Source organism: Engystomops pustulosus, chromosome 8 (genome assembly GCF_040894005.1).
Source record: "Engystomops pustulosus chromosome 8, aEngPut4.maternal, whole genome shotgun sequence".
Classification (NCBI taxonomy): domain Eukaryota; kingdom Metazoa; phylum Chordata; class Amphibia; order Anura; family Leptodactylidae; genus Engystomops; species Engystomops pustulosus.
In genome coordinates this window covers 119,885,738-119,912,616 of record NC_092418.1, presented here as the reverse complement: position 1 = coordinate 119,912,616, position 26,879 = coordinate 119,885,738, and the positions used below count along the sequence as shown (strand labels likewise).

The 26,879-nt window shown below is 45.7% G+C and overlaps 1 protein-coding gene across 1 annotated transcript in view; it reads left to right on the top strand.

Annotated features, from left to right (window-relative positions):
• Positions 1–244: 244 nt before the first annotated feature.
• Positions 245–26,879, top strand: part of LOC140075962 (uncharacterized) — a 795,288-nt gene continuing 768,653 nt past the window's right edge. The window contains 2 exon segments of the mRNA XM_072122420.1: positions 245–1,120; positions 16,691–16,976. Coding sequence (XP_071978521.1) covers positions 289–1,120; positions 16,691–16,976 — 1,118 coding nt within the window. The 5' untranslated portion in view covers positions 245–288.

The window sequence follows — 26,879 nt, the reverse complement described above, 5'->3', positions numbered from 1 at the left end:
ATTAACCTATTACTATTATTCTCAGTAGATGATGTTACCAGGAGCTTAGAGGAACATCTGATATCTTCAGATATTAAAGCTGATGATTGTGGGATCACACGAGATGCATATAAAGAACATAACAGCAGAAAGGATTTACCCTCAGACCTTCATTGCAACAATCTATCATCTGGTCCTATTACATTGGACACTTCTTCTGAAACATCACATAATAATGGTCAAAATAGAGGATACAGAAGAACAAATCAACATCTACGAGCATCCACCAGCTCTGAATGTGGAAAATCTATGACTTTTAAATGTAATCTTCCTGAGAATCCATTTTCATGTTCAGAATGTGGAAAATGTTTTACTTGTAAAAGCAACTTCCTTGCACATCAGAGAATTCACATCGGGGAGAAACCATTTTCATGTTCAGAATGTGGGAAATGTTTTTTTCACAAATCAAATCTTGTTCAACATGAGAGAATTCACACAGGGGAGAAGCCATTTTCATGTTCAGAATGTGATACATGTTTTGCGCATATTTCTGCACTTAAAATACATCATAGAATTCACACAGGGGAGAAGCCATTTTCATGTTCAGAATGTGGAAAATATTTTAGTAAGAAATCACATCTTGTTGACCATGAGAGAACTCACACAGGGGAGAAGCCATTTTCATGTTCAGAATGTAGCAAATGTTTTATTAAAAAAGAAAGTCTTGCTCGTCATGAAAGAATTCACACAGGTGAGAAGCCGTATTCATGTTCAGAATGTGGAAAATGTTTCATTCAAAAATCAAAGCTTGTTGAACATGAGAGAATTCACACAGGGGAGAAGCCGTTTTCATGTTCAGAATGTGGGAAATGTTTTATTACAAAATCAACTCTTGTTGATCATGAGAGAATTCACACAGGAGAGAAGCCATTTTTATGTTCAGAATGTAACAAAGGTTTTTCTCTTAAATCAAATCTTGTTAAACATGAGAGAATTCACACAGGGGAGAAACCGTTTTCATGTTCACATTGTGACAAATGTTTTGCTAATAATTCAGTGCTCGTAATACATGAGAGAATTCACACAGGGGAGAAACCGTTTTCATGTTCACAGTGTGGCAAATGTTTTGCTCAAAAATCACATCTGTACAAACATCAGAGAATTCACACAGGAAATTAAGTATTTTATAGTGTAACTGTCTTCATAAAGGGCACTTTCCAGTAATGGAGGCTGGTAACGCTCAATATAAATAATTTTTTGCTTTATTCTTAAATTGTTTTACTTCTTTACAATCCTTTAGTTTATCTTACCTGACTTCCTACCAGAATCCTCTGCTGAGTCAAGGGGAGGGGAGGGTGACTTCAAATCTAAATAGCCATCTGCTCAAATGCATCTTTCCTCCCTTCAGCATCGCTCTACACCCCTCTTTAAACCATTACCTCTCACATCCTTTCTCTCCTCCTCTCCCTGTAGACAACTGTTTACATTTGAAGTTCTCCCACTCCCCACGTGGGACTCAGTACAGGATTCTGGCAGGGAGCCAGGTAATTTATACTAAAGGATTGTACATAAGTAAAAAGATTAAAGGACTATACAAAACATGATTTATATTGAGCATTACATGCCGTTTTGGAGCCAGTCATCAGTGACAAATGTCCTTCATGATGACAGGTTCCCTTTAATGCTTAGAATCTGACAAATGTCTCACTTTGATGAACAACTTTTAACATATGAGAGAAGCCACAAGCGGAGAAGCCATATTTATATTAAACATCTGCATTTATAATTGAGTTTGATGATGAATTGTATGAAATGCATTAACCAATAAACTTTACATTAAATGACAGAACTTGTACAATTATATAACACAATCAGAAAAGGAGAGAACAATGTGGAGGAGCTCGGATAAAGGAGCAGCTGATGTTTTACCTTAGTAAGGACATTGTACTCTTACAGTGGGATTTCTGTATAAAGACACAATTGTTCAGAATAGGCTCATAGGTCCCTTGTATCCAGCGCCTAGCAATGTGAGGATGACGCTGCACTTTATGTCGGAACGTTCCTGGTTTTGCCCCTCAGTCCTCCCCACCACCTCCATACACTTGGGAGGACACAAGTTTTGCCACTAGACACTAGAGGAAATGAATGATAGATTGCGCCTGTCTATTAGATGTTGAGATACCTTTGCTGGTAACTCAGTAAGAGGATCCGCACTGACAAAAGGATCCAAAAACTATATACAATGTATGACCTGCAGGGGCAATTATATATAGTGTAATAATCATTAGATGATATTATTCATGTATGGAAATGGTTTACCATCACTGACCTGTGCATTTATATATTCGGATATATCGTACTCACTCCAACATTGCACTTTAGTCCGATCTACATTCCCAGGTAAGTAGAATACTGAAAGGCTGGGGCGTTGCTAGGGTGGTAAAAGATCCGGGGCACCGGCCCCAATGCGTATGTATCACACTTATAGCAATGCTTATTCCTGTACATAACACCTTACATTTGGTTGTGCCAATAACAACGTTACAGACTGGACATACAGCTACAGAAACAGCGGAGAAATCCCTACGTCACCCAGAGATGCCCACGCTCTGTCCAGTCATTAGATTAAACAGAATTGTCCTTGTAGAGTTTCTTACAAGATGGCAGCTTAGAGTTAAAGCCCCGGCCAGCCGCCTCCCTAGACTGTGTATCGGAGATACCGGTGACATCACCTTTGGTAACAAGGGTTCAGAGGGACAAGCAGCATCCACCGACACCTTCTCAAAAGCTACTGCTTTGTTCCCCAGTGACAGGCTCCTGCCTCCCTTCAATCTCCTTCTGGACTATAATGAAGTATATATGTTTCATTGTCGCGAATGTACAGAGGCGTCGCTATTACTAGGGGTAACTGTGGGGGAACATAACCGGTGTTAACTGTGTGGGGCACATTACTGGGGGGGTGTGGGGGACATTGATGGGGGTAACTGTATGGGGCACATTACTGGGGGTAACTGTGCGGGGCACATTATTGGGGGTAACTGTGTGGGGCACATTACTGGGGGATGTGTGGGGAACATTATAGGTGGTAACTGTGTGGGGCACATTACTGGGGGTAACTGTGTGGGGCACATTATTGGGGGTAACTGTGTGGGGCACATTACTGGGGGATGTCTGGGGAACATTATAGGTGGTAACTGTGTGGGGCACATTACTTGGGGTAACTGTGCGGGGCACATTATTGGGGTAACTGTGTGGGGCACATTACTGGGGGATGTGTGGGGAACATTATAGGTGGTAACTATGCAGGGAATATTACTGGGGGTAACTGTGTGGGGCACATTATCGGTGGTAACTGTGTTGGGCACATTACTTGGGGTATCAGTGTGGGGCACATTACTGGGGTTAACTGTGTGGGGCACATTACCGGTGGTAACTATGTGGGGCATATTACTAGGGGTATCAGTGTGCGGCACATTACTGGGGTTAACTGTGTGGGGCACTTTACTGGGGGTGACTGTGTGGGCACATTACTGGTGGTAACTTTGTGGGGCACATTACTAGGGGTATCAGTGTGGGGCACATTACTGGGGGTAACTGTGGGCACATTAGTGAACTTAGTCCCATAAGAAAAGTTATTGCAAATAGCAAATATTCCTAGAGAGACTCTATTAGAAAATTAAGAAGAAATCCAACAACACAAAAGACACTCGATCAGGAGAAGGATTATTGTTATTACAGTTATGGAACAAAAACATTGAGACATCTTATCACAAGTCAAGATCACAGGAGAATCACAAGACAAAAGAAAAGATGTGATGCTTATTGTGGGCACCAGAGATGTATATCCGTCATGGAGAAGGGATGTGTAAATATCAAAAAGTAGATTTCACAAATGAGATCGAATACAAAAATGAGAACTCTTTATAAACCTCTTCAGGCTCTGTACTGTACATGCACGAGGCAGAGCTGCTGGGGCTGTATGTGGGTGCCGCCATGTTTGTTATGATCGTCGCTCTCTGTGATGTCATCGGGGATCGGCGATCCATTGTCTTTGTTAGTTCTGAGGCAGTATTGCAGATTCCTTACAATAGGCCAGTGGCTCATTGTAATAAATGCTGTGTACAAATGCCTAAACTGCTATACAGTAATATGCAGTATATAGTGAGAATGATCAGACAATCTATGGTTAAGGTACCCGAAAGGATCTAAAAATTGTAAAAAATAAAATTAAATAAAACATAATAAACAGTAAAAATCACAATCATGTTAGGCATCGTCGTGTCCCAAAATGCTAATCTATTAAATTATAGAAATGATTATTTCCATTGATGGACCACATAACGGAAAATAGCGCCCAAATGTCTGCAACGCCACTTTAACACAATTTTAAATCGCATAAAAAAATCAATAAAAAGTGATCAAAAGGTCGCGCAGTCCTCACCCTGGTAGCAATGATAACGTCAGCTCATCCTGCAGAAAATGACATCTTACGCAGCTCTGTACATCATAGTATGTAAAAGTCATTAGAGTCAGAAGATGGCGAAACTACATTTTTGTACAACTAAAATACTTTTTTTTGTACATATTCTTTTAATTTTCAAAAATGTATTTAAACACCATAAAACCTGTATAAATGTGATATCACTTTGGTTGTACCGAACTAAAGAATAAAGCAGATGTATCATTTGTGCAGAGTGAAAGTCGTAAAAACTGAGCCCAAGTGATGAAAATGTGTTTTTTGCCAATTTCAGTGCATTACTGATAAGTAAAAGTTGTTATGTAGATAATAAGCCCTCACACAGCTCTTTACACTGAAAAATGAAAAAGTTTTAGATTTTTGAAGGTGGAGAGTGAGAAATTAACAAAAAATGCTGCAACGCAAAGGGGTTAATAAATATTATATGCACAGTCTTCCGGAATTACATCAATAGAACAAATGCAATGTAAAGGAATAATGGGGAAGAAAACAAAAGCCAAAAAGTAATTAAAACAAGTAAAAAGATTTGGAGCTTTGAATGAACCACAGGGATAAGTACCGACTGACAACCTCCCCTGTGGTACAATCAGCCCCACTCCTCCTCGGAGCCCGGGCTCTGCCACCTATGTGCATGGTCGGGATGTAGAATAAGTATTATAGCGATATTATAGCCACATGTACATAATCAGATACTTCTAAAAGAACAAGCTACCTGCCACCTGAGGTTCTGGATGTATTGGGCCGGGCTGCTGCCCCGGATGCTCCAACAATGTGAGAAATCACTCAGCAAGTGAAGATTGTAGAGACCAAAACACATCTATTAATCAGTTACTTTTGCACCACAATGGGGCTCATTTACTAAGGGTCCGAATCGTGTTTTTCCGCTGGGTTTCCCTAATTTTTCCGACTTGCAACGAAATGCTCCGGGATTTTGGCGCACGCGATCGGATTGTGGCGCATTAGCGCCGGCTTTCACGTGACAGAAATCGGGGGCGTGGCTGTCGGAAAACCCGACGGATTCGGAAAACCTGCAGAATTTAAAAAAAAATTTGTGTTGCAAAAATAGCACTCAGAGAAGGTGAATTCTGGCAGACTTCAGCGCAGCAGCGACACCTACTGGACATCGGGCGCATGACCTTAGTGAATCCCGGCAGAACCTGAATCAGCATCGGAGAATGTGCCGCTTGATCGCGACTGGACCAGGTAAGTAAATCTGCCACAATATGTTGTAGAAATCAATGACAATAGGGCTCATTTACTTACCCGGTCCAGTCGCGATTCTGTGGCATGTTTTCCGACGAGGATTCGGGTTCTGCTTGGATTCACTAACCTTGTGCGCCCGATATCCAGTAGGTGTCACTGCTGCACCGAGGTCCGCCGGAGTTCACCTTCTTCTTCATGATGCATGTAAGTGCTTGATCTTGCGACACTTTTGGTTTTTTAACCCCTTAAGGACGCATGGTTTTTCCGCTCATTTCTCGCTTTCCAACTTCAAAAATCCATAACTTTTTCATTTTTACGTGTACAGACCTATGTGAGGGCTTATTTTGTGCGTAACAAATTTTAATTTCCTGTAATGTTGTTTATTTTAACATGCCGTGTACTGCGAAGCTGGAAAAAAATCTCAAATGTGGGGGAAAAAAAAAAAGGACATACATCACGTTCTTGTGGGCTCAGTTTTTAGACTTTGACTGTGCGCTCAAAGTAACACATCAGCTTTATTCTTTGGTTCAGTGCAATCGCGGTGATATCAAATTTATATAGGTTTTATTGCGATTTAATACATTTTCAAAAATTAAACGAATGTGTACAAGAAAGAAATTTTTTTTTTTGCCATTTTCTGACGCTAATAACTTTTTCATACTTCGCTGCATCATTTTTTTGCGAAATGAGCCGACGTTTTCATTGCTACCATTTTGAGGTCTGTGCGACATTATGATCACTTTTTATTCCATTTTTTATGTGATGTAAAAAAGGTTTAAAAGTCGCATTTCGGAAATTTGGGTGCCATTTCCAATCTTGGAGGTCACCACTGGCCGTAACCGTTTTTATATTTTGATAGATCGGGCATTTTGGGACGCGGCAATGCCTAATATGTTTGTGTTTTTTACTGTTTATTATGTTTTATATCAGTTCTAGGGAAAAGGGGGGTGATTAGAATTTTTAATATTTTATTTATTTATTTTTTTTTTTTTACTTTTTTTTTCACTATTTCTTAGACCATCTATGGTTAATGTTCCCTAGATGGTCTAAGAAATAGTGAAAAAAAAAAGAAAAAAAAAGTTTTTCCTACTATATACTGCAATACTTCTGTATTGCAATATATGGCATTTTTGCAGGTCATTCATTACAATGAGCCACCAGCTCATTGTAACGAATCTGCAGATTCCATTTAGCCTCGTGTGAAATGAAGACCCGAGGCTACCATGGCAACCGATCGTTCGGGGGAGCGACGATCGGAATAAAGATGTCCTTTGCCGGCAGCAACGGAAAGGTTAATAGCAAGCACCGACCGCGGTTATTAGCGTCGGGGGTTTGCTGCAATATGCAACAACCCGCACCCTTGCATTAAGAGGACTCAGCCCATCAGCCCTCTTCATACATACCCTGCCCCTCTGTGCCGTAGAGCTACGGCGCAGAGCGTTAAGGGGTTAAATTCTGTGTTTTTTCCGAATCCATCAAGTTGTCCGAAATCTGATTGCGTGCGCCAAAATCCCAGCGGAATTCAGCGCAAAACCCAACGAATTTGGGAAACCCAACTAAAGTGCAGCCGCAGAACCCTTAGTAAATGAGCCCCAATGTTTTTATTTATTAGAATTCTCATTATTATTGTTATTTAGTTATACATGTAATTTAGTTACACACCTGAAACATGTCTCAATGAGTTGTGTAAGTTATTAGACCTGCTTTGCCTTGTGTAAACCTGAGTTACAAAATGTGCCAAAAACATAGGTCTATGATGTAAATAAATGGTGACCGAGGAAACAGAGGCAATGCACACAATAGGACCTTAGATGATAAGGCAAAAAACAAACTTTTTGTGGTGCAAAACCTTGTAAATTATGATATTCTTCTGCTCCATGAAGCCATTTCCAGGACAGGGCAGTCACATAGTCATTGGAGACGCCTTGTCTGCGTGGATTTGCATTCCCTATTGTTCAGGATGTGGAATCAGTAGGGAATCACAAAGAGGTATTTCACATGGTAAAGATTTGTAAATTAAGTTATCTAGTTTCATCAGAAAGAGACACCCTGGTCTCCTTTCTGTGGTGGGAAGGGATGATAAACCCATAACAAAGGAGAACAATCACAGTGCCATAAACCATCAGCCTGGCTGATAAGGAAGTGGGACCAACACCCTTCATTTACATGGGGGAGGTTGTTGGGACAAAAGGGGGCAGACCAAGGGATATAAGAGACCCAAGCACAACTCACATGAGGAGAACTTCTTGGTGGAAGATCTTACTGGAGGAGCTTAGACTGAGAGACTCAGACACAGAATGGAGAGAGAACAGGTCCAGATATGTGCAGAGGAGGAGGGAGCCTGGGAAGGAGGACATGACGCTGGTGCCAAGGACCCCCAGAATGGTGAGTACTGACAGCCATTGCCTCCTAGAACTCTGTCCCATTCTTTTTGCCTATATCCACTTCACCCAAGTGGTAGATATGTAAATGTGTAATATGTATCTATCCTATAGTGTGTATTGATGTGTAGTGTACATTTCATACCATGGACATAAACATATATGTTTGTATTTCTGTATGTATGAATATATTCTTTACAATGTTGTATAACAGCATATTCCTCTATGCTGTTCCATAATAACATTGGATTAGGGTTGGTTTGGAAGCATTTTGATTGACATGTGCCCTTTGAAAAACACTTGCACAACACCTGAATAATACTCTATGGAAAACATGTGGCGCTTGTTACTGAACATCTGCTTTTCATTGTGTGTTCACATTTTGTAGTTAAATGCATCTCAACTGCATTGTGATCCGTTCTGATGTGGGTTTAGGTGCATTTTCTTAAATTAACCAATGAAAGTCATTAACAACAATGTGGAGGTATAGGGGTGCAGGAATATAGAGGTATAGGGGTGCGGGGATGTAGAGGTATAGAGGTGCGGGGATGTAGAGGTATAGGGGTGCAGGGATGTAGAGGTATAGGGGTGCAGAGATGTAGAGGTATAGGGGTGCAGGGATGTAGAGGTATAGGGGTGCAGGGATGTAGAGGTATAGGCAGGCAGATGTATGAGGGAGGAGGGATGTAGAGGTGTGGGGATGCAGGAATCGAAGGGATAGGGGTGCAGGGATATAAATATATAGGGGTGCAGCTATATAGGGGTGCAGTTATGTATAGGTATAATGGAGTAAGGATGCAGAGTAGAGATGAGCGAACATACTCGTCCGAGCTTGATGCTCGGTCGAGCATTAGCGTACTCGAAACTGCTCGTTGCTCGGACGAATTCCCTCGCCCGCTCGAGAAAATGGCAGCTCCCGCCGTTTTGCTTTTTGGCGGCCAGAAACAGAGCCAATCACAAGCCAGGAGACTCTGCACTCCACCCAGCATGACGTGGTACCCTTACACGTCGATAGCAGTGGTTGGCTGGCCAGATCAGGTGACCCTGGGATAGACTAGCCGCTGCCCGCGCTGCTCGGATCATTCTGTGTCTGGATGCCGCTAGGGAGAGAGCTGCTGCTGGTCAGGGAAAGCGTTAGGGTGTTCTATTAGCTTACTGTTAGGCAGGAGTGATTCTACAAGAACCCAACAGCCCTTCTTAGGGCTACAATAACGTTATACTTTTTTTTTTTATTTGCAGCTAGTACCATATTGTGAGGAATTTGCAGGGGGACTTGCTACCGTTGTGTTTAGCTCTTAGTGACACACATATCCACCTCAAACACCAAAGTGGGAAAATTTATTAGGGGTTTGATTTCAATTAGGCACAGTCTGCCATTTACTTTTTATTTTACGTTTATTTTTTTAATAACTCAGTGTCATCTCATCTTGCATAGTAGTGTGCTTTCATACTTGGCTAGAAAATAGCCATAGGAGAATCCAAACGGCTTACTTACGCCTACAGTAGCGTTATATATATTTGATTTCTGGTTGATCTGCTGGTGGCTGTACTTGCTGCAGTGCATATACTAGCAAATTGTGAGCAATTTGTAGTGAGACTTGCGACCGCTGTGTTTTGCGCTTAGTGACGCACATATCCATCGCAAACACCGAAGTGGGAAAATTTATTAGGGGTTGGATTTCAATTAGGCACAGTCTGCCATTTCCTTTTTTATTTTACGTTTATTTTTTTAATAACTCAGCGTCATCTCATCTGGCATAGTAGTGTGCTTTCATACTTGGCTAGAAAATAGCCATAGGAGAATCCAAACGGCTTACTTACGCCTACAGTAGCGTTATATATATTTGATTTCTGGTTGATCTGCTGGTGGCTGTACTTGCTGCAGTGCATCTACTAGCAAATTGTGAGCAATTTGTAGTGAGACTTGCGACCACTGTGTTTTGCGCTTAGTGACGCACATATCCATCGCAAAGACCGAAGTGGGAAAATTTATTAGGGGTTGGATTTCAATTAGGCACAGTCTGCCATTTCCTTTTTTATTTTACGTTTATTTTTTTAATAACTCAGCGTCATCTCATCTGGCATAGTAGTGTGCTTTCATACTTGGCTAGAAAATAGCCATAGGAGAATCCAAACGGCTTACTTACGCCTACAGTAGCGTTATATATATTTGATTTCTGGTTGATCTGCTGGTGGCTGTATTTGCTGCAGTGCATCTACTAGCAAATTGTGAGCAATTTGTAGTGAGACTTGCGACCACTGTGTTTTGCGCTTAGTGACGCACATATCCATCGCAAAGACCGAAGTGGGAAAATTTATTAGGGGTTGGATTTCAATTAGGCACAGTCTGCCATTTCCTTTTTTATTTTACGTTTATTTTTTTAATAACTCAGCGTCATCTCATCTGGCATAGCAGTGTGCTTTCATACTTGGCTAGAAAATAGCCATAGCAATAGGATAGCATCGTTTGGTTTTAAAAACTAAAAAACACAAAAAAAAACAAAAAACACAAAAAAAAGTTAAAAAAAAATTAAAGTTATAACTCTCATTTTCAAAATGTTTAACCCGAGGGCTAGGGGTAGAGGACGAGGGCGGGGACGTGGGCGTCCAACTACTGCAGGGGTCAGAGGCCGTGGTCCTGGGCGGGGTGAGACACCACCTGCTTATGAGGGAGCAGGAGAACGCCGCAGAGCTACACTCCCTAGGTTCATGTCTGAAGTTACTGGGACTCGTGGTAGAGCACTGTTGAGGCCAGAACAGTGCGAACAGGTGATGTCGTGGATTGCCGACAATGCTTCGAGCAATTTGTCCACCAGTCAGTCTTCCACGCAGTCCACCCATGTCACCGAAATCGCCACTCCTCCAGCTCCTGCACCTCAGCCTCCTCCCCCCCAGTCTGCCCCCTCCCAGGAAAATTTGGCCTTTGAACCGGCAAACTCTGAGGAACTGTTTTCTGGACCCTTCCCACACTCAAAAACCACTTGTCCGGTTGCTGCTGAGCAATTTTCCGATGCCCAGGTTTTCCACCAGTCACAGTCTGTGGGTGATGATGACCTTCTTGACGTAGTGGAAGAAGTGTGTAAAGAGGTATCCGACGATGAGGAGACACGGTTGTCAGACAGTGGGGAAGTTGTTATCAGGGCAGGAAGTCCGAGGGGGGAGCAGACTGAGGGATCGGAGGATGATGAGGTGACAGACCCAAGCTGGGTTGATAGGCCGGGTGAACACAGTGCTTCTGAGACGGAGGAGAGTCCTCGACCAGAACAGGTTGGAAGAGGCAGTGGTGGGGCCAGACGGAGAGGCAGGGCCAGAGCTGGTGCATCAGCGCCAAATGTGTCAACTAGTGAAGCTCCCGTGGCGAGGGCTCTTGCGGCGAGGGCTAGATTTTCAGAAGTCTGGAGGTTCTTTAAGGAAACACCGGATGACCGACGGACTGTGGTGTGCAACATTTGCCAAACCAGGATCAGCAGGGGTTCCACCACTACTAGCTTAACTACCACCAGTATGCGCAGGCATATGAATGCTAAGCACCCCACTCAGTGGCAACAAGCCCGTTCACCTCCGGCCGTGCACACCACTGCTCCTTCCCCTGTGTCAGCTGATAGTCAGCCCCCTGCCCAGGACCCTGCCACAAAAACCCCATCGTCGCCTACACGATCCTCCACAGCATCCACCAGCGTTCAGCTCTCCATACCCCAGATGCTGGAGCGGAAACGCAAATATAGTGCAACCCACCCGCCCTAGCCCTTAATGTCCACATCTCCAGATTGCTTAGCCTGGAGATGCTGCCCTATAGGCTAGTAGAGACCGAGGCCTTTCGCAACCTCATGGCGGCGGCCGCCCCTCGGTATTCGGTCCCCAGCCGCCACTACTTTTCCCGATGTGCCGTCCCAGCCCTGCACCAGCACGTGTCAGACAACATCATCCGTGCCCTGACCAATGCCGTTTCTGACAAGGTCCATCTGACCACGGACACGTGGACGAGTGCTGCCGGGCAGGGCCACTATATATCGCTGACGGCACATTGGGTTATCTTGGTGGAGGCTGAGACCGAGTCTGACCCTGCGGCTGGTCATATACTGCCGACGCCGAGGATTGCGGGGCCTACCTCGGTCCAGGTGTTTCAGGCCTACTATGCCTCCTCCTCCTCCCACCCCTCCTCCACCTCCTCCTCCGAACTACCATCCGTGGGCATGGCGCCATCAGTCGGTAGCTCTAGGCACAGCAGCAGTACCGTCGCTAAGCGACAGCAGGCGGTGCTCAAACTGCTGAGCCTAGGCGATAAAAGGCACACCGCCCAAGAGCTATTACAGGGCATCACGGCGCAGACTGATCTGTGGCTGGCACCGCTGAACCTGAAGCCAGGCATGGTTGTGTGTGACAACGGCCGTAACCTGGTGGCGGCTCTGCAACTCGGCAGACTGACACATGTGCCATGCCTGGCCCATGTGTTAAATCTGATAGTTCAGCGTTTCCTCAAGACATACCCCAATCTGTCTGATTTGCTCACGAAGGTGCGCCGCATCTGTGCGCATTTCAGGAAGTCCAGCACAGATGCTGCCACTCTCAGGGCAGCGCAGCGCCGCCTCCAACTGCCCGCTCACCGACTGTTGTGTGACGTGCCCACGAGGTGGAATTCAACACTGACCATGTTATCCAGAGTTTACCAGCAGCGCAGAGCGATTGTAGACTGCCAGATGTCAACTTCCACCAGAACTGGTAGTCAGGTCAGTCAGCTTCCTCAAGTCTACAATGAGGAGTGGACGTGGATGTCTGATATCTGTCAGGTGCTGAGTAACTTTGAGGAGTCAACACAGATGATCAGTGGCGATGCCGCCATCATCAGCCTCACCATCCCGCTGCTTGGCCTGTTGAAAAACTCTCTGATCAGCATGAAGTCGGAAGCTTTGCGCTCGTCACAAGAGACGGGGGAAGAAGATTCCCTTGTTGATAGCCAAAGCACCCTTAGGTCTGTTTCTCAGCGCATATCGGAGGAGGTGGAGGTGGAGGAGGATGAGGAGGAAGAGGAGGAGAATGTTGGCGAGACACAAGAGGGGACCATTGTTGAGTCCTTCACTGTTCAGTGTGTATGGGCAGAAGAAGAGGAGTTGGAGGAGTTGGAGGAGGAGGAAATGGACAGTCAGGACAGTGAGGGGAGTGAATTCTTACGCGTTGGCAGATTTCATGCTAGGCTGCCTATCCCGTGACCCTCGCGTTCAAAGAATTTATTCCAGCACCGATTACTGGGTGTTCACTCTCCTGGACCCACGGTACAAGCAAAATCTTTCCACTCTCATCCCTGGAGAGGAAAGGAGTGTGAGAATGCATGAATACCAGCAGGCCCTGGTGCACAAGCTGAAACAGTATTTCCCTTCTGACAGCGCTAGCGGCAGAGTGCGTAGTTCTGCGGGACAAGTAGCGAGGGAGAGTAGGCGAGCAGGCAGCTTGTCCAGCACTGGCAAGGGTACGCTTTACAAGGCTTTTGCCAGCTTTATGTCACCCCAGCAAGACACTGTCACCTGTCCCCAGTCTCGGCAGAGTAGGGCTGATCTTTACAGAAAGATGGTGAGGGAGTACGTAGCTGACCATACCATTGTCCTAAATGATCACACAGCTCCCTACAACTACTGGGTTTCAAAGCTGGACATGTGGCACGAACTGGCGCTGTACGCCTTGGAGGTTCTTGCCTGCCCTGCCGCTAGCGTGTTGTCCGAGCGGGTTTTCAGTGCAGCTGGTGGCATCATCACCGATAAGCGTACACGCCTGTCGACTAACAGCGCTGACAGGCTGACGCTTATTAAGATGAATAAAGCCTGGATTTCTCATAATTTCCAATCTCCACCAGGTGAAGGAAGCTCAACCTGAATAATTTATCCACTCCTCCTCCTCCTCATTTTCCTCCTTCTCCTCCTCTTTGTACAGTAAAGCAGAGGAAACTGGCTATTTTTTGACAGGGCCCACTGGCTCTAGCTATAGTACTTTATGCATTTAATTTTTCTGGAGGGCCACCGACCCGGTCCTCTGTTTTAAACAATTTTTGGGAGTGCCACATACAGGCACTCAATCTATTCCATTTTTCTGGAGGGCCACCTACCTGCTCCTCTGGTTTGAAAACTTTTTTGGACTGCCACATACAGGCACTCAATCTATTCCATTTTTCTGGAGGGCCACCTACCTGCTCCTCTGGTTTGAAAAGTTTTTTGGACTGCCACATACAGGCACTCAATCTATTCCATTTTCTGGAGGGCCACCTACCTGCTCCTCTGGTTTGAAAACTTTTTTGGACTGCCACATACAGGCACTCAATCTATTCAATTTTTCTGGAGGGCCACCTACCTGCTCCTCTGGTTTGAAAACTTTTTTGGACTGCCACATACAGGCACTCAATCTATTTCATTTTTCTGGAGGGCCACCTACCTGCTCCTCTGGTTTGAAAACTTTTTGGGACTGCCACATACAGGCACTCAATCTATTTCATTTTTCTGGAGGGCCACCTACCTGCTCCTCTGGTTTGAAAAGTTTTTTGGACTGCCACATACAGGCACTATCCAAATTAAATTGTCTCCATAGCAGCCTCCACACGTTGTCTCCATTGCTACCTCCAAAAGTCGTCCATATAGCTGCCTCCATACATCGTCCCTTTATCAAACGAGGTGTGTCAGGCAGAAATTTGGGTTGTTTTCACGGATTCCACATCAAAGTTGTTAACTTTGTCGCCACCCAGCTGTGTTATCCACAAAATACACTGGCAAACTTTTATCATTTACCAATATTATTTCAGCGCTTCTTGCGCTTCTGTTTACATTCCCCTCACCCGCCATATCCTAAACTTATAAGAACGCTACTACACTTGATCTTATACAAAAGGTTCTTAGAAGTGCTGTTTGGGGAGTAGCCTAGAGACAGGGGCTTGGATTGGCGAAAGCTCGCCTGGCAGCGGAGCGCCAGCTCCATGCCAAGATCCAACTAACATAGTTTTAACTGCAGCACCTTTAATCTACTACTAGTTCACTGCCTCCATACATGGTCCCCTTATCAAACGAGCTGTGTCAGGCAGAATTTTGGGTTGTTTTCATGGCTTCCATGTTAACTTTGTCGCGACCCTGCTGTGTAATCCACAAAATATACTGGCAAACTTTTATCATGTACCGATATTATTTGAGCGCTTCTTGCTCACCTCCTTTGGTTCCTCTCTGCCACCCATTGGTTTGAAGCCTGAGTCCATTTAGGGTATGTCGCCATGCCACTCTCTAGCCTACCGCTGCTGCCTCTGCATGCCGTCCCCTATAGTGTCAGGGTCAATTATTGGATGTTTTACATGCTATCTAGCTTCATTCTGTCACTCTGTCATGGCCATGCTGTTGCCCATAATTTTGGCATAATGGTGCGATTAAGCAGCCTCAGAGGCATCCATGCATGCTGCCCCTGCTGTTTCCTGTCCATTTCCGTGGTGTTTCCATCCTTTTCTGAGGTTCCCAGGTGTTTGGCCAAGCTTCCCTGTGCAGAGCCTTGGTCCCCTTGAAAAATGCTCGAGTCTCCCATTGACTTCAATGGGGCTCGTTATTCGAGACGAGCACTCGAGCATCGGGAAAAGTTCGTCTCGAATAACGAGTACCCGAGCATTTTAGTGCTCGCTCATCTCTAATGCAGAGGTATGCCGTGCAGGGATGCAGAAAAGTAGTGGTACAGGTAAATAGGGGGGCAGGAATATAGAGGTATAGGGTGCAGGAATGTAAAGGTGCAGATATGGTGGGGAATAGTAAGCAGAGATGTAGGAACATAAAGCATGAGATATGAACAAAAAAGGGTCAGTCATCTTTAATCTGGAAATTTGTGTGTCTACTTTTGTTATATCAGGCAGCTGAGTCAGTGTTTAATTTTTAAAGATGTACAAAGGTTGCAATTAGAGATGAGCGAGTATACTCGTCCGAGCTTGATGCTCGTTCGAGTATTAAGGTACTCGAAGCGGCTCGTTGCTCGGACGAGTATTTCCCCTGCTCGAGATCGAGCATTTAATTAAAAAAACACAGTGAAGAACAATGAAGAATAGAATAAAAACAGTGAACACAGTGAACACAGGATCATTTAAGTGAAAAAGACAGTGAAGAACACAGTGAAGAATAGATTACAGATGTTCGGCACATCTGCTTACTTGTCGGAAGATACGCGCAGCAGGGAGACATCAAGCAGCAGGGAGACATCAAGCAGCACGGGGAGACATCGGGCAGCACGGGGGAGACATCGGGCAGCGGGGAGACATCAGGCAGCACGGGGGAGACATCGGGCAGCACGGGGAGACATCGGGCAGCACGGGGGAGACATCGGGCAGCACGGGGGAGACATCGGGCAGCACGGGGGAGACATCGGGCAGCACGGGGAGACATCGGGCAGCACGGGGGAGACATCGGGCAGCACGGGGGAGACATCGCGCAGCACGGGGGAGACATCGGGCAGCACGGGGGAGACATCAGGCAGCACGGGGGAGACATCATCGGGCAGCACGGGGGAGACATCGGGCAGCACGGGGGAGACATCGGGCAGCACGGGGGAGACATCGGGCAGCACGGGGAGACATCGGGCAGCACGGGGAGACATCGGGCAGCACGGGGGAGACATCGGGCAGCACGGGGGAGACATCGGGCAGCATCACATCTTGTTGTACATGAGAGAATTCACACAGGGGAGAAGCCGTTTTCATGTTCAGAATGCGATACATGTTTTCCATATAATTCTTTACTTAAATTACATCAGAGAATTCACACAGGGGAGAAGCCGTTTTCATGTTCAGAATGTGACAAATGTTTCATTGGAAAATCAGCCCTTGTGGTACATCAGAGAATTCACACAGGGGAGAAACCGTTTTCTTGTTCACATTGTGGCAAATGTTTTGCTCAGAAATCACAACTGTACAAACATCAGAATATTCATACAAGAAAGTAAGCATCTTATACGGAAACTGTTTTCATGAAGGGCATTTTCCAGAAGTGGTGATGCTGGTAATGCTCAATATAAATAATTTTTTGTTTTAAACAGTTTTACTTCTTTACAATCCTTTAGTTAAACCTCTGTTTAGTTTTGTTAATCCTTTCCGGAGTCCCAGGGGGTGGGGTGGTCACTTTAAATGTAAATGGTAATCTGCATAATTGCATCTCTCCTCCCTTAGCATCGCTCCTCACTCCTCCTTAGACCATCACCTCCCACATCCTTTCTCTCCTCCTCCCCCTGACAACTGTCTACACTTGAAGTTCTCCCACTCATCACCTTTAATGTTTAGAATGTGACAAACATTTTACTTTGATGAACAAATTTTGACATATGAGAGAAGCCACAAGCGGAGAAGCCATATTTATATCAAACATCTGCATTTGTAATTGAGTTTGATGATGAATTGTATGAAATGTATTAACCAATAAACTTCACAATAAATTACATAACTTGTACAAATATTTAACACAATCAGAAAAGGAGAGAAAAATGTGGAGGAGCTCGGATAAAGGAGCAGCTGATGTTTTACCTTAGTAAGGACATTGTACTCTTACAGTGGGATTTCTGTTTAAAGAAGACACAATTGTTCAAAATAGGTTCATATGTCAGTTCCGATCCGGCTGTTAACCTGTTCTATCCCACAGTCAATGCACTGACCTCGGGATCTATGTACCTGCGTAGGGTTCCTTCCCTCTCCTCCTGGCCTCAAATCCGGGCAGTCGGGGACCTAATGAAGGTCCCCAGGTCTGCCGTCGGCACATCATGCCTGCTCGGTCCAACCCCTATGTTGATGCATCGGCTGACACTTCTAATGCCATTCAAAACATGGTTATTGCAGTGCATTAGTATGAACCAGTGATCACATGGTCATATGATAGTATTGAAAGAAAAAAAATGCAAAAAAAGCACATAAAATAAAAATAAAAATTATTAAAATGTATCAAAAGCCCCTAACACATATAAAACAATAAATAATAAAAAAAGTGGAACATATTTCGTATCACCGCATCCTAAAATTCCCAATCTACAAAAATGTAGAAATACTTATTGTAAAAATCGCAATGCCCTGAAAATCTTAGCAATAAAAACATTAGCCCATCCCGGATTACAAGACATTTTAGCCGACTCTGTACTCCTAAGCATGAAAAAGTTATTGCAGTCAGAATATGGTAAAAGTAATCATTTATTTGGTACAACAAGTTTTAATTTTTGGTAAAATCTACTAACACCTAATAAAACCTAATAATAACACCTATGTAAATTTAGTATCTCTGTGATCATATGGAACCAAAGAATATATTACAGATATAGACGTAAAAGAGAGCCCGCAAGAAAATGGTGCAAATGTGGTTTCTTGTCATTTTTACAGCATTTCAAATTGTATTTTCACTTCCCAGTACACAGCGTGGAATATAAAATACCGTAACTAGGAAGTACAATTTGTTACGCAGAAAATAAGCCTTCATACAGCTCTGTACACGGAAAAATAAAAAAGTTATTGATTTTTGAAAGTGGGTAGCGATAAATAGAAAGTAATATGGAAAAAGCCCATCAGTGACAAGGGGTTAAAATCCCCCCTATGCTACAAGATAAAATGTTAACAAACTGTCTGGGTGGTTAGAGATGAGCGATCATACTGGACCGAGCTTGATGCTCGTTCGAGCATTAGCGTACTCGCAACTGCTCGGTGCTTGGACGAGTATTTCGCCAGCTAGAGAAAATTTTTGGCGGCCAGAAACAGAGCCAATCACAAGCCAGGAGACTCTGCACTCCACCCAGCATGACGTGGTACCCTTACACGTCGATAGCAGTGGTTGGCTGGCCAGATCAGGTGACCCTGGGATAGACTAGCCCCTGCCCGCGCTGCTCGGATCATTCTGTGTCTGGATGCCGCTAGGGAGAGAGCTGCTGCTGGTCAGGGAAAGCGTTAGGGTGTTCTATTAGAATAGTGTTAGGCAGGAGTGATTCTACAAGAACCCAACAGCCCTTCTTAGGGCTACAATAACGTTATATATATTTTTTTTTTATTTGCTTGTGGCTGGGCTTGCTGGCACTAGTAGTGCAGCTAGTACCATATTGTGACGAATTTGCAGGGAGACTTGATGGATTAGTGACACACATATCCATTTTAAACAGCTAAGTGGGACAATTTATTGGGGGTTTGATAGAATTAGGCCAAGAGTCTGCCAATTTTTTTTTTTTCAAAAGTGAAAGTCACAGCACAAAATCCTTTTGTGTGTTGTCAGTGGTACAAATGCAATTTCATCTAGCTTAGTCTGCCTGCTACTGTTTAGCAGCTGGTCTCCAGAAATCCCAATCCACATTCTCTCTGCCGGTGAAGCGTACTGTACATCACGTGTGGCGTAATCTAATACGTTTTTTCGTTCACATTAGTACCGGGACATTCAGCAATCCGCATTTCAGTTTGCTTTCTGATTGCTTCTGCGTGTTTCGTTCATAATTAAGTAAAAGAAAAAAACAAAAAAAAGTTAAAAAAAAGAAAAGACAAAAAATGTTTTTTCTCTTTTAATTTTTTTTGGGGTGGGAAATCTCTGTTATAGCAATCAAATTTTGTCTACTGTAGTTGAACGGTTGTGCCTGCTACTGTTTAGCAAGCTGGTCTCCAGAAATCCCAATCCACATTCTCTCTGCCGGTGAAGCGTACTGTACATCACGTGTGGCGTAATCTAATACGTTTTTTTGTAGACTGTTATTGGGAAAATGTTAAAACTGAGGGCTAAAGGTAGAGGACGGGGATGAGGGCATGGGCGTGGGCATCCAATTACTGCAGGGGTCAGAGGCCGTGGTCCTGGGCGGGGTGAGACACTACCTGCTGATGAGGGAGCAGGGGAACGCCGCAGACCTACACTCCCTAGCTTCATATCTCAACTTACTGGGACTCGTGGTTGAGCACTGTTGAGGCCACAACAGTGCGACCAGGTGATGTTGTGGATTGCAGACAATGCTTTAAGTCATTTGTCCACGCAGTCCACCCACGTTACTCAAGTGAGCACTCCTCCAGCTCCTCCACCTCAACCTCCTTCCCCCCAGTCAGCCCCCTCCCAGGAAAATTTGGAATTTGAACCGGCATACTCTGAGGAACTGTTTTCTGGACCCTTCCCAGAGTCACAAACCACTTCTCAGGTTGCTGCTGAGCTCTTTCCAATGGTCGCAGGCTGTGGGTGATGATGACATTATTGACGTAGTGGAAGAAGTGTGTAAAGAGGTGTCGGACGATGAGGAGACACTGTTGTCAGACAGTGGTGAAGTTGTTGTCAGGACAGGAAGTCTGAGGGGGCAGCAGACTGAGGGATCGGTGGATGATGAGGTGACAGACCTAAGCTGGGTTGATAGGCCAGGTGAAGACAGTGCTTCTGAGACGGAGGCGAGTCCTATAGCAGAACAGGTTGGAAGAGGCAGTGGTGGGGCCAGACGGAGAGGCAGGGCCAGAGCTGGTGCATCAGCGCCAAATGTTTCATGTATTGAAGCTCCCGTGGCAAGGGCTATATTTTCTCAAGTCTGGAGGTTCTTTAAAGAAACAGCGGATGACCTGTAATGTTGCAGGGGAGATGACAGACAACGTGCTGAATATAACAATAAACTTTACTGAACTAATAATAAATACAGGAAATGTCCATATAATGCACATAATAATGCAGATGGATTTCCTTTAGCCTCACTGCAGGAATGGGGGTCTTTCTTCAGCCGCACGCCTGCGGGACGGGAGACTCCCTCTCCGTCCACGCTGTCCTAAGACCTCACCTGCAGACTGTCCTTTTCTGGTGCTCACCACCAGAGTTCTGGGCACAGAACTCTCTCTCCTTAGTACCAAGTAGGGGCTTATATCTTAGCCAGGAGCACACAGGCACAGCACCACTTCTGCCTCTTATCAGCTCCTCTGACCTCTCACCCTGAATCACTTCCTTTTCCTGCTCCTTGCAGAATCTCCTCTTCTGTACCCTGGTGCCATCTACTGGACAAAGATCCACACTGCAGCCCCTTGTTACACCTCTTCCCCAGGGTTTAAGGGTTGCCGTCCCGACAACCTGAGTTTGCACAACATAATCCTCAAATCGAGTTGGCATCCTGCCAAAGTTGGAGCGTTGAGAGTGTCGTAGTGGGGTAGCTTCCTCCACTGTAGTACTCTCTCTGTCTTCTCCCATCTCTGCGAGGGGCACATTCGTCCTGGGTTCCAGTGGTCGTTGACCAGCCATTGGAGGAAGCCACCACTCCTCATCAATAATCGCGGTAGCTGGAGGCTGCGGGACACTTTCGTTGGTAACAGGGGGTCTAGTAACAAAGGCACATGGCCTCAATAAATTCCGATGCACCATCCTTGTGGGTCCCTGCTTCCCTTCTTGTCTCACCTCGAATACCGGCATGTGTGGGTTTGGCTGCCGAACAACTTCATATGCTTGTGGTTCCCACCGCCAACACAGCTTTCCTCTCCTCTGGGCAGTTTTGTTTCTCACCATCACACGGTCTCCAATCTGCAAGGGTAGTTCTCTCAGCTTTCGATTCACTACCAGATCACGGGGGCCCAAACGGTGGGCAACCAGGTTATACACGTCCTGTATTCTTTTACGATGATCTCCCATCCATGTCTGAGGAGTCCATTCTTCCACTTCATGTTCATTTGGGACCATCATGAGGCTGAAGGGACATCGACCATTTCTCCCAAACATTAGCAAGAAAGGCGAATATCCTGTAGTAGAGTGCACTGTATTATTGTAGACCCACGCTAGCTCAGCCACAAAGTCAGGCCACCTTTCCCTCTTTTCCTCTTCTAGGGTTCGCAGCAATTGCAGCAAAGTTCTATTCATGCGCTCACAAGCACCATTACCTTGTGGGTGATAAGGGGTGGTCCGTGTCTTTTTAATCTGGTAAAGTCGGCACAGCTCTTCAATGACTTGTCCTTCAAAACAGGCTCCTTGATCAGAGTGCAGTTGGTTGGGACATCCATACACCAGAATAAAGTTCTTCCATAAAGCCAAGGCGGCAGTTTCCGCCGTTTGATCACGTGTAGGGACAGCAACTGCAAACTTGGTAAAGTGATCAACGATGACCAACAAGTATTTGAACCCTCGCACAGATTCTGCCACAGTGAGGTAGTCCATCATCACAAGCTTTAATGGATAACAAGTTTGGATGTTTCTTACTGGTGCCTGTTGCTCTGATGCTCGAGCAAGTCCACAATTCCGGCATCTGTTACAAATATCCTCAGTTAGTCTCCTCAAGCTGGGGTGGAAATAATACCTTTGTAGCCACTCAAAAGTTTTGGAAGAACCAAAGTGTCCTTTTTTCTCATGCATCCACAGTACTATTCCCTCCACCTCCTTAGAAGGCACCACCACTTGCCAGGTCGGGCCTATCTCTGAGGGGAGCTGCACTTGCCTGTAGAGTACCCCAGCACAAACTTTCAGCCTCTCTCTCTGCTGCCAGAGCCTCTTCCCATCCGGTGAAAGGGCATCTCGCTCACCTGGTGTAGGACCATGTCCCATCTGTAGCCAATCTCGCACTTTTCGTATCTGGAGATCACTTTGCTGCCTATTCCTCCAATCTTCTTCAGACCCTCCAGTCCAAACCTCAGCTTCGATATCCTGAACTGCAACAGACCTATGAGGCAGCATGGGTTGACTGAAGTCAGGAGTCTCATCTCCTTCACGGTCTTCATCTGTGGTACCAGTGGGTCTCTCCACAGGGTTACGGGATAACGCATCTGCATTAGCATTTTCCCGTCCCGGACGGTACTGTGTTTTAAAGTTAAACTTACTGAGCCGGGCCATCCACCGCTGCTCCAACGCCCCCAACTTGGCATTCTCCAGATGAACTAAAGGGTTATTGTCGGTCATCAATGTGAACTGTGCCCCTGTCAAGATATCAGAAAACTTCTCTGTAATGACCCAAACAACAGCCAGCAATTCTAGCTTGAATGAACTGTAGTTATCAGGGTTCTTTTCCCTATCTCTTAAAGTCCGGCTGGCATATGCTATGACTTTCTCTTGGCCTCCTTGCACCTGGGTCAGCACAGCCCCCAAACCTTTCAAGCTCCCATCAGTCTGTAGCACAAAGGGCAAATTACAATCCGCATAAGCCAGAATCGGAGCACTGGTTAAGAGTCTCTTTAGTTCCAAAAAAGCCTGTTCTGCATCATCATTCCAGGAGAGCACTCTTCGCTTGGCCTCCTCTGGGGTGGCTCCCTGAAGAAGGGCATACAAAGGGGCTGCAATCTTAGCAAAGTCTTTAAGGAAACGCCTATAATAGCCCACTAAGCCCAAGAAGGACCGCAGTTCATTCACTGTACGGGGGGTTGGCCATTGCTGCACTGCACGTACCTTAGAGTCCACGGGCTGGACCCCATCTTTGGAAACGATATGGCCCAGATATTCTATGCTCTCCCGGAACAAATGACATTTGTGGGGCTTCAACTTCAAACCGTGGACCTCCAGTCTTGCTAACACCTGGTCAAGTTGCTTCAGGTGCTCCGTGAATGAGGAGGAAAATATGATAATGTCATCAAGGTAGATGAGTAGGCACTCATAGTTTAAGTCCCCCAGGCATAGCTCCATCAGTCTCTGGAACGTGGCAGGTGCATTGTTTAGTCCAAATGGCATGCGCAGGAACTCAAACAGCCCCATGGGGGTAACAAAAGCTCTTTTCTCCCGATCCTTCTCAGCAATTGGCACCTGCCAGTACCCACTAGCCAAGTCCAGTGTAGAAAAGTATTGAGCACGTCCCAGTGCTGCCAACGAATCCTCAATGCGGGGAAGTGGGTAAGCATCTCTTACTGTGCAAGCATTAAGACATCTGTAATCCACACAGAACTGGAGGGTCCCATCCTTTTTCTTCACTAACACAATTGGAGAAGCCCATGGGCTCTTGTTGGGACGGATGACCTCCTTCTCTTGCATTTGTTTTAACATGGCCTTGACCTCTTGATACAGGGCTGGAGGAATCTGTCGGTAATGCTGCCTGATTGGGTGAGCATCCCCAGTTGGGATCTCATGCTGTAGTGTCTGTGTAAGGCCAAAGTCTGCCTCATGTAGGGAGAAAGCACCAAGGTGGGCAGCTAGGACTGAGGATAGTTTGGACTTCTCTGCTGTGGTCAACCCTGTCCCCTCTGAGCACACTTCATTCAGGATTTTCTCAGCCGAGAGGGGGTGGTTCTCTGCCCTCACTTGGCACAGGGTGACTACTCCCGCTTCTGTCCCACTGACCTCCAGTTCCCATGAAGACTGACCTGAGATCTGTACTTCCTGTACTGGATACACTTCTGCCATGTGCTCTCGGGGTGGCAATGTCACTACATGGTCATTCACGTTCATTACCCGAACCAGGACACGGCCATCTTGCACATCGCACAAGGTGCGGCCCACAGCTACTCCTTCCATTTGAAGACTGGGTTCCACCATCACTGTAGTACCTTGTAACTTTAGTCCCGTGCCTACAGGCAGTGGAACCAGCAACTCATGTCTTGCCGGCACACGCAATGCTCTGGAATGGGGTACTCTTATGCTTCCCAGTCGGCCAGTGACTCCTTCCAGCTCTGCCTTGATCCGGCACTGTCTAAAAGCTCTCTGTAAAGCTCTGTGGGGTGGACGATTATCAGGAACATGTTTCCAATACTTTGGCCCCAACTCACGAGCCATGAGTCTATCAAGGGCTTGCAACACATTCATGCCAAGGATAACTGGCACTTGAGAGTCCATGGTGTTCTGCACTACCACTACACCTTTTCCTTTCACCATACGACCCCAGATCTCGATGTCAGCTTGCATGACTCCCAGGGTTTGGATTGGAAGGTTATTGGCTGCTTTTAAGTTCACCCATGATGCGCTGTCTTTATACATATTTGCTGAGAAATGTCTTTCAAATGCTGCCCGGGCCAGGGTTGTAACTTGGGAGCCCGTGTCCACTAAACATGGCAACTCTACTCCGTTTAACTTGGCTCTGACCACCGGACTCTCACCAACTAAATCCTGGACTTCTAACAGGGGGCATAACTTCCTGCTGCCTCCTGCGGTTTGCCCCACAACCGCAGGCGGATCTAGTTTAAATCCCCAGAGTTGGCAACAGCACCCCGTCGTGGACAGTTCCTGGCCATATGGCCTACTTCACCACACTCCCAACACTTCCGTCTGCTTTCGTTCCTGTTTACAGTACCTCGTTCTCTTGTAGCTCTATTTCTACCACTTTCCTGGTTATGCTGCATCAGCCCGCCATTTTGGGTACACAGTGTCTCTTTAAGGTCTCGAAGTGCTTCCTCCAGAGAATTCAGCCTGAACTCCAATGTTCTCTCTCAAACGGGTGCTACCTGGATCTGCGTTGCACCAGGAGTTGCTTCACACTCTTCCTCTCTCTCAAGCGTGATGGCTTCTTTCAATACTTGTTGGAGGGTGAGGTGAGGATCTAGCTTTACACGCTCTCTCAGAGTTCTCCGCAGTGGCTGGCTCCTCATGCCCAGTAGGAATTGATCTTGCATCACCAGCTCTGTGTTTGTGAAGGATGCTGCTCCCGCTACTTCTTTCTTTTCCAAAGCAGCCATAAGCTCCCGCAGACTATTTGCATACTGAGATAATGACTAGAGATGAGCGAGCACTAAAATGCTCGGGTACTCGTTATTCGAGACAAACTTTTCCCGATGCTCGAGTGCTCGTCTCGAATAACGAGCCCCATTGAAGTCAATGGGAGACTCAAGCATTTTTCAAGGGGACCAAGGCTCTGCACAGGGAAGCTTGGCCAAACACCTGGAAACCTCAGAAAAGGATGGAAACAGAAATGGACAGGAAACAGCAGGGGCAGCATGCATGGATGCCTCTGAGGCTGCTTAAACGCACCATTATGCCAAAATTATGGGCAACAGCATGGCCATGACAGAGTGACAGAATGAAGCTAGATAGCATCTAAAACATCCAATAATTGACCCTGACACTATAGGGGACGGCATGCAGAGGCAGAGGCAGCAGCGGCAGGCTAGAGAGTGTCTTGGCAACATACCCCAAATGGACTCAGGCTTAAAACCAATGGGTGGCAGAGAGGAACCAAAGGAGGTGAGCAAGAAGCGCTCAAATAATATCGCTACATGATAAAAGTTTGCCAGTATATTTTGTGGATTACACAGCAGGGTGGCGACAAAGTTAACAAGTTTGATGTGGAAGCCATGAAAACAACCCAAAATTCTGCCTGACACAGCTCGTTTGATAAGGGGACCATGTATGGAGGCAGTGAACTAGTAGTAGATTAAAGGTGCTGCAGTTAAAACTATGTTAGTTGGATCTTGAGATGGAGCTGGCGCTCCACTGCCAGGCGAGCTTTCGCCAATCCAAGCCACGGTCTCTAGGCTACTCCCCAAACAGCACTTCTAAGAACCTTTTGTATAAGATCAAGTGTAGTAGCGTTCTTATAAGTTTAGGATATGGCGGGTGAGGGGAATGTAAACAGATGCGCAAGAAGCGCTGAAATAATATTGGTAAATGATAAAAGTTTGCCAGTATATTTTGTGGATTACACAGCAGGGTGGCGACAAAGTTAACAAGTTTGTTGTGGAAGCCATGAAAACAACCCAAAATTCTGCCTGACACAGCTCGTTTGATAAGGGGACCATGTATGCCTACAGTTCATGCCAGTCGCTGCACTGGCTGCCAGTCTCCTTTCGAATACAGTTTAAAATAATAACCCTCATCTATAAAGCTCTGTATAATGCTGCACCCCCCTACCTCTCCTCTCTTATCTCAGTCTATCGCCCAACCCGTGCTCTTAGATCCGCCAGTGATCTTAGATTAACCTCTACCCTAGTGCGGACCTCCCACTCGCGTCTCCAAGACTTCTCTAGAGCTGCACCAATTCTATGGAAT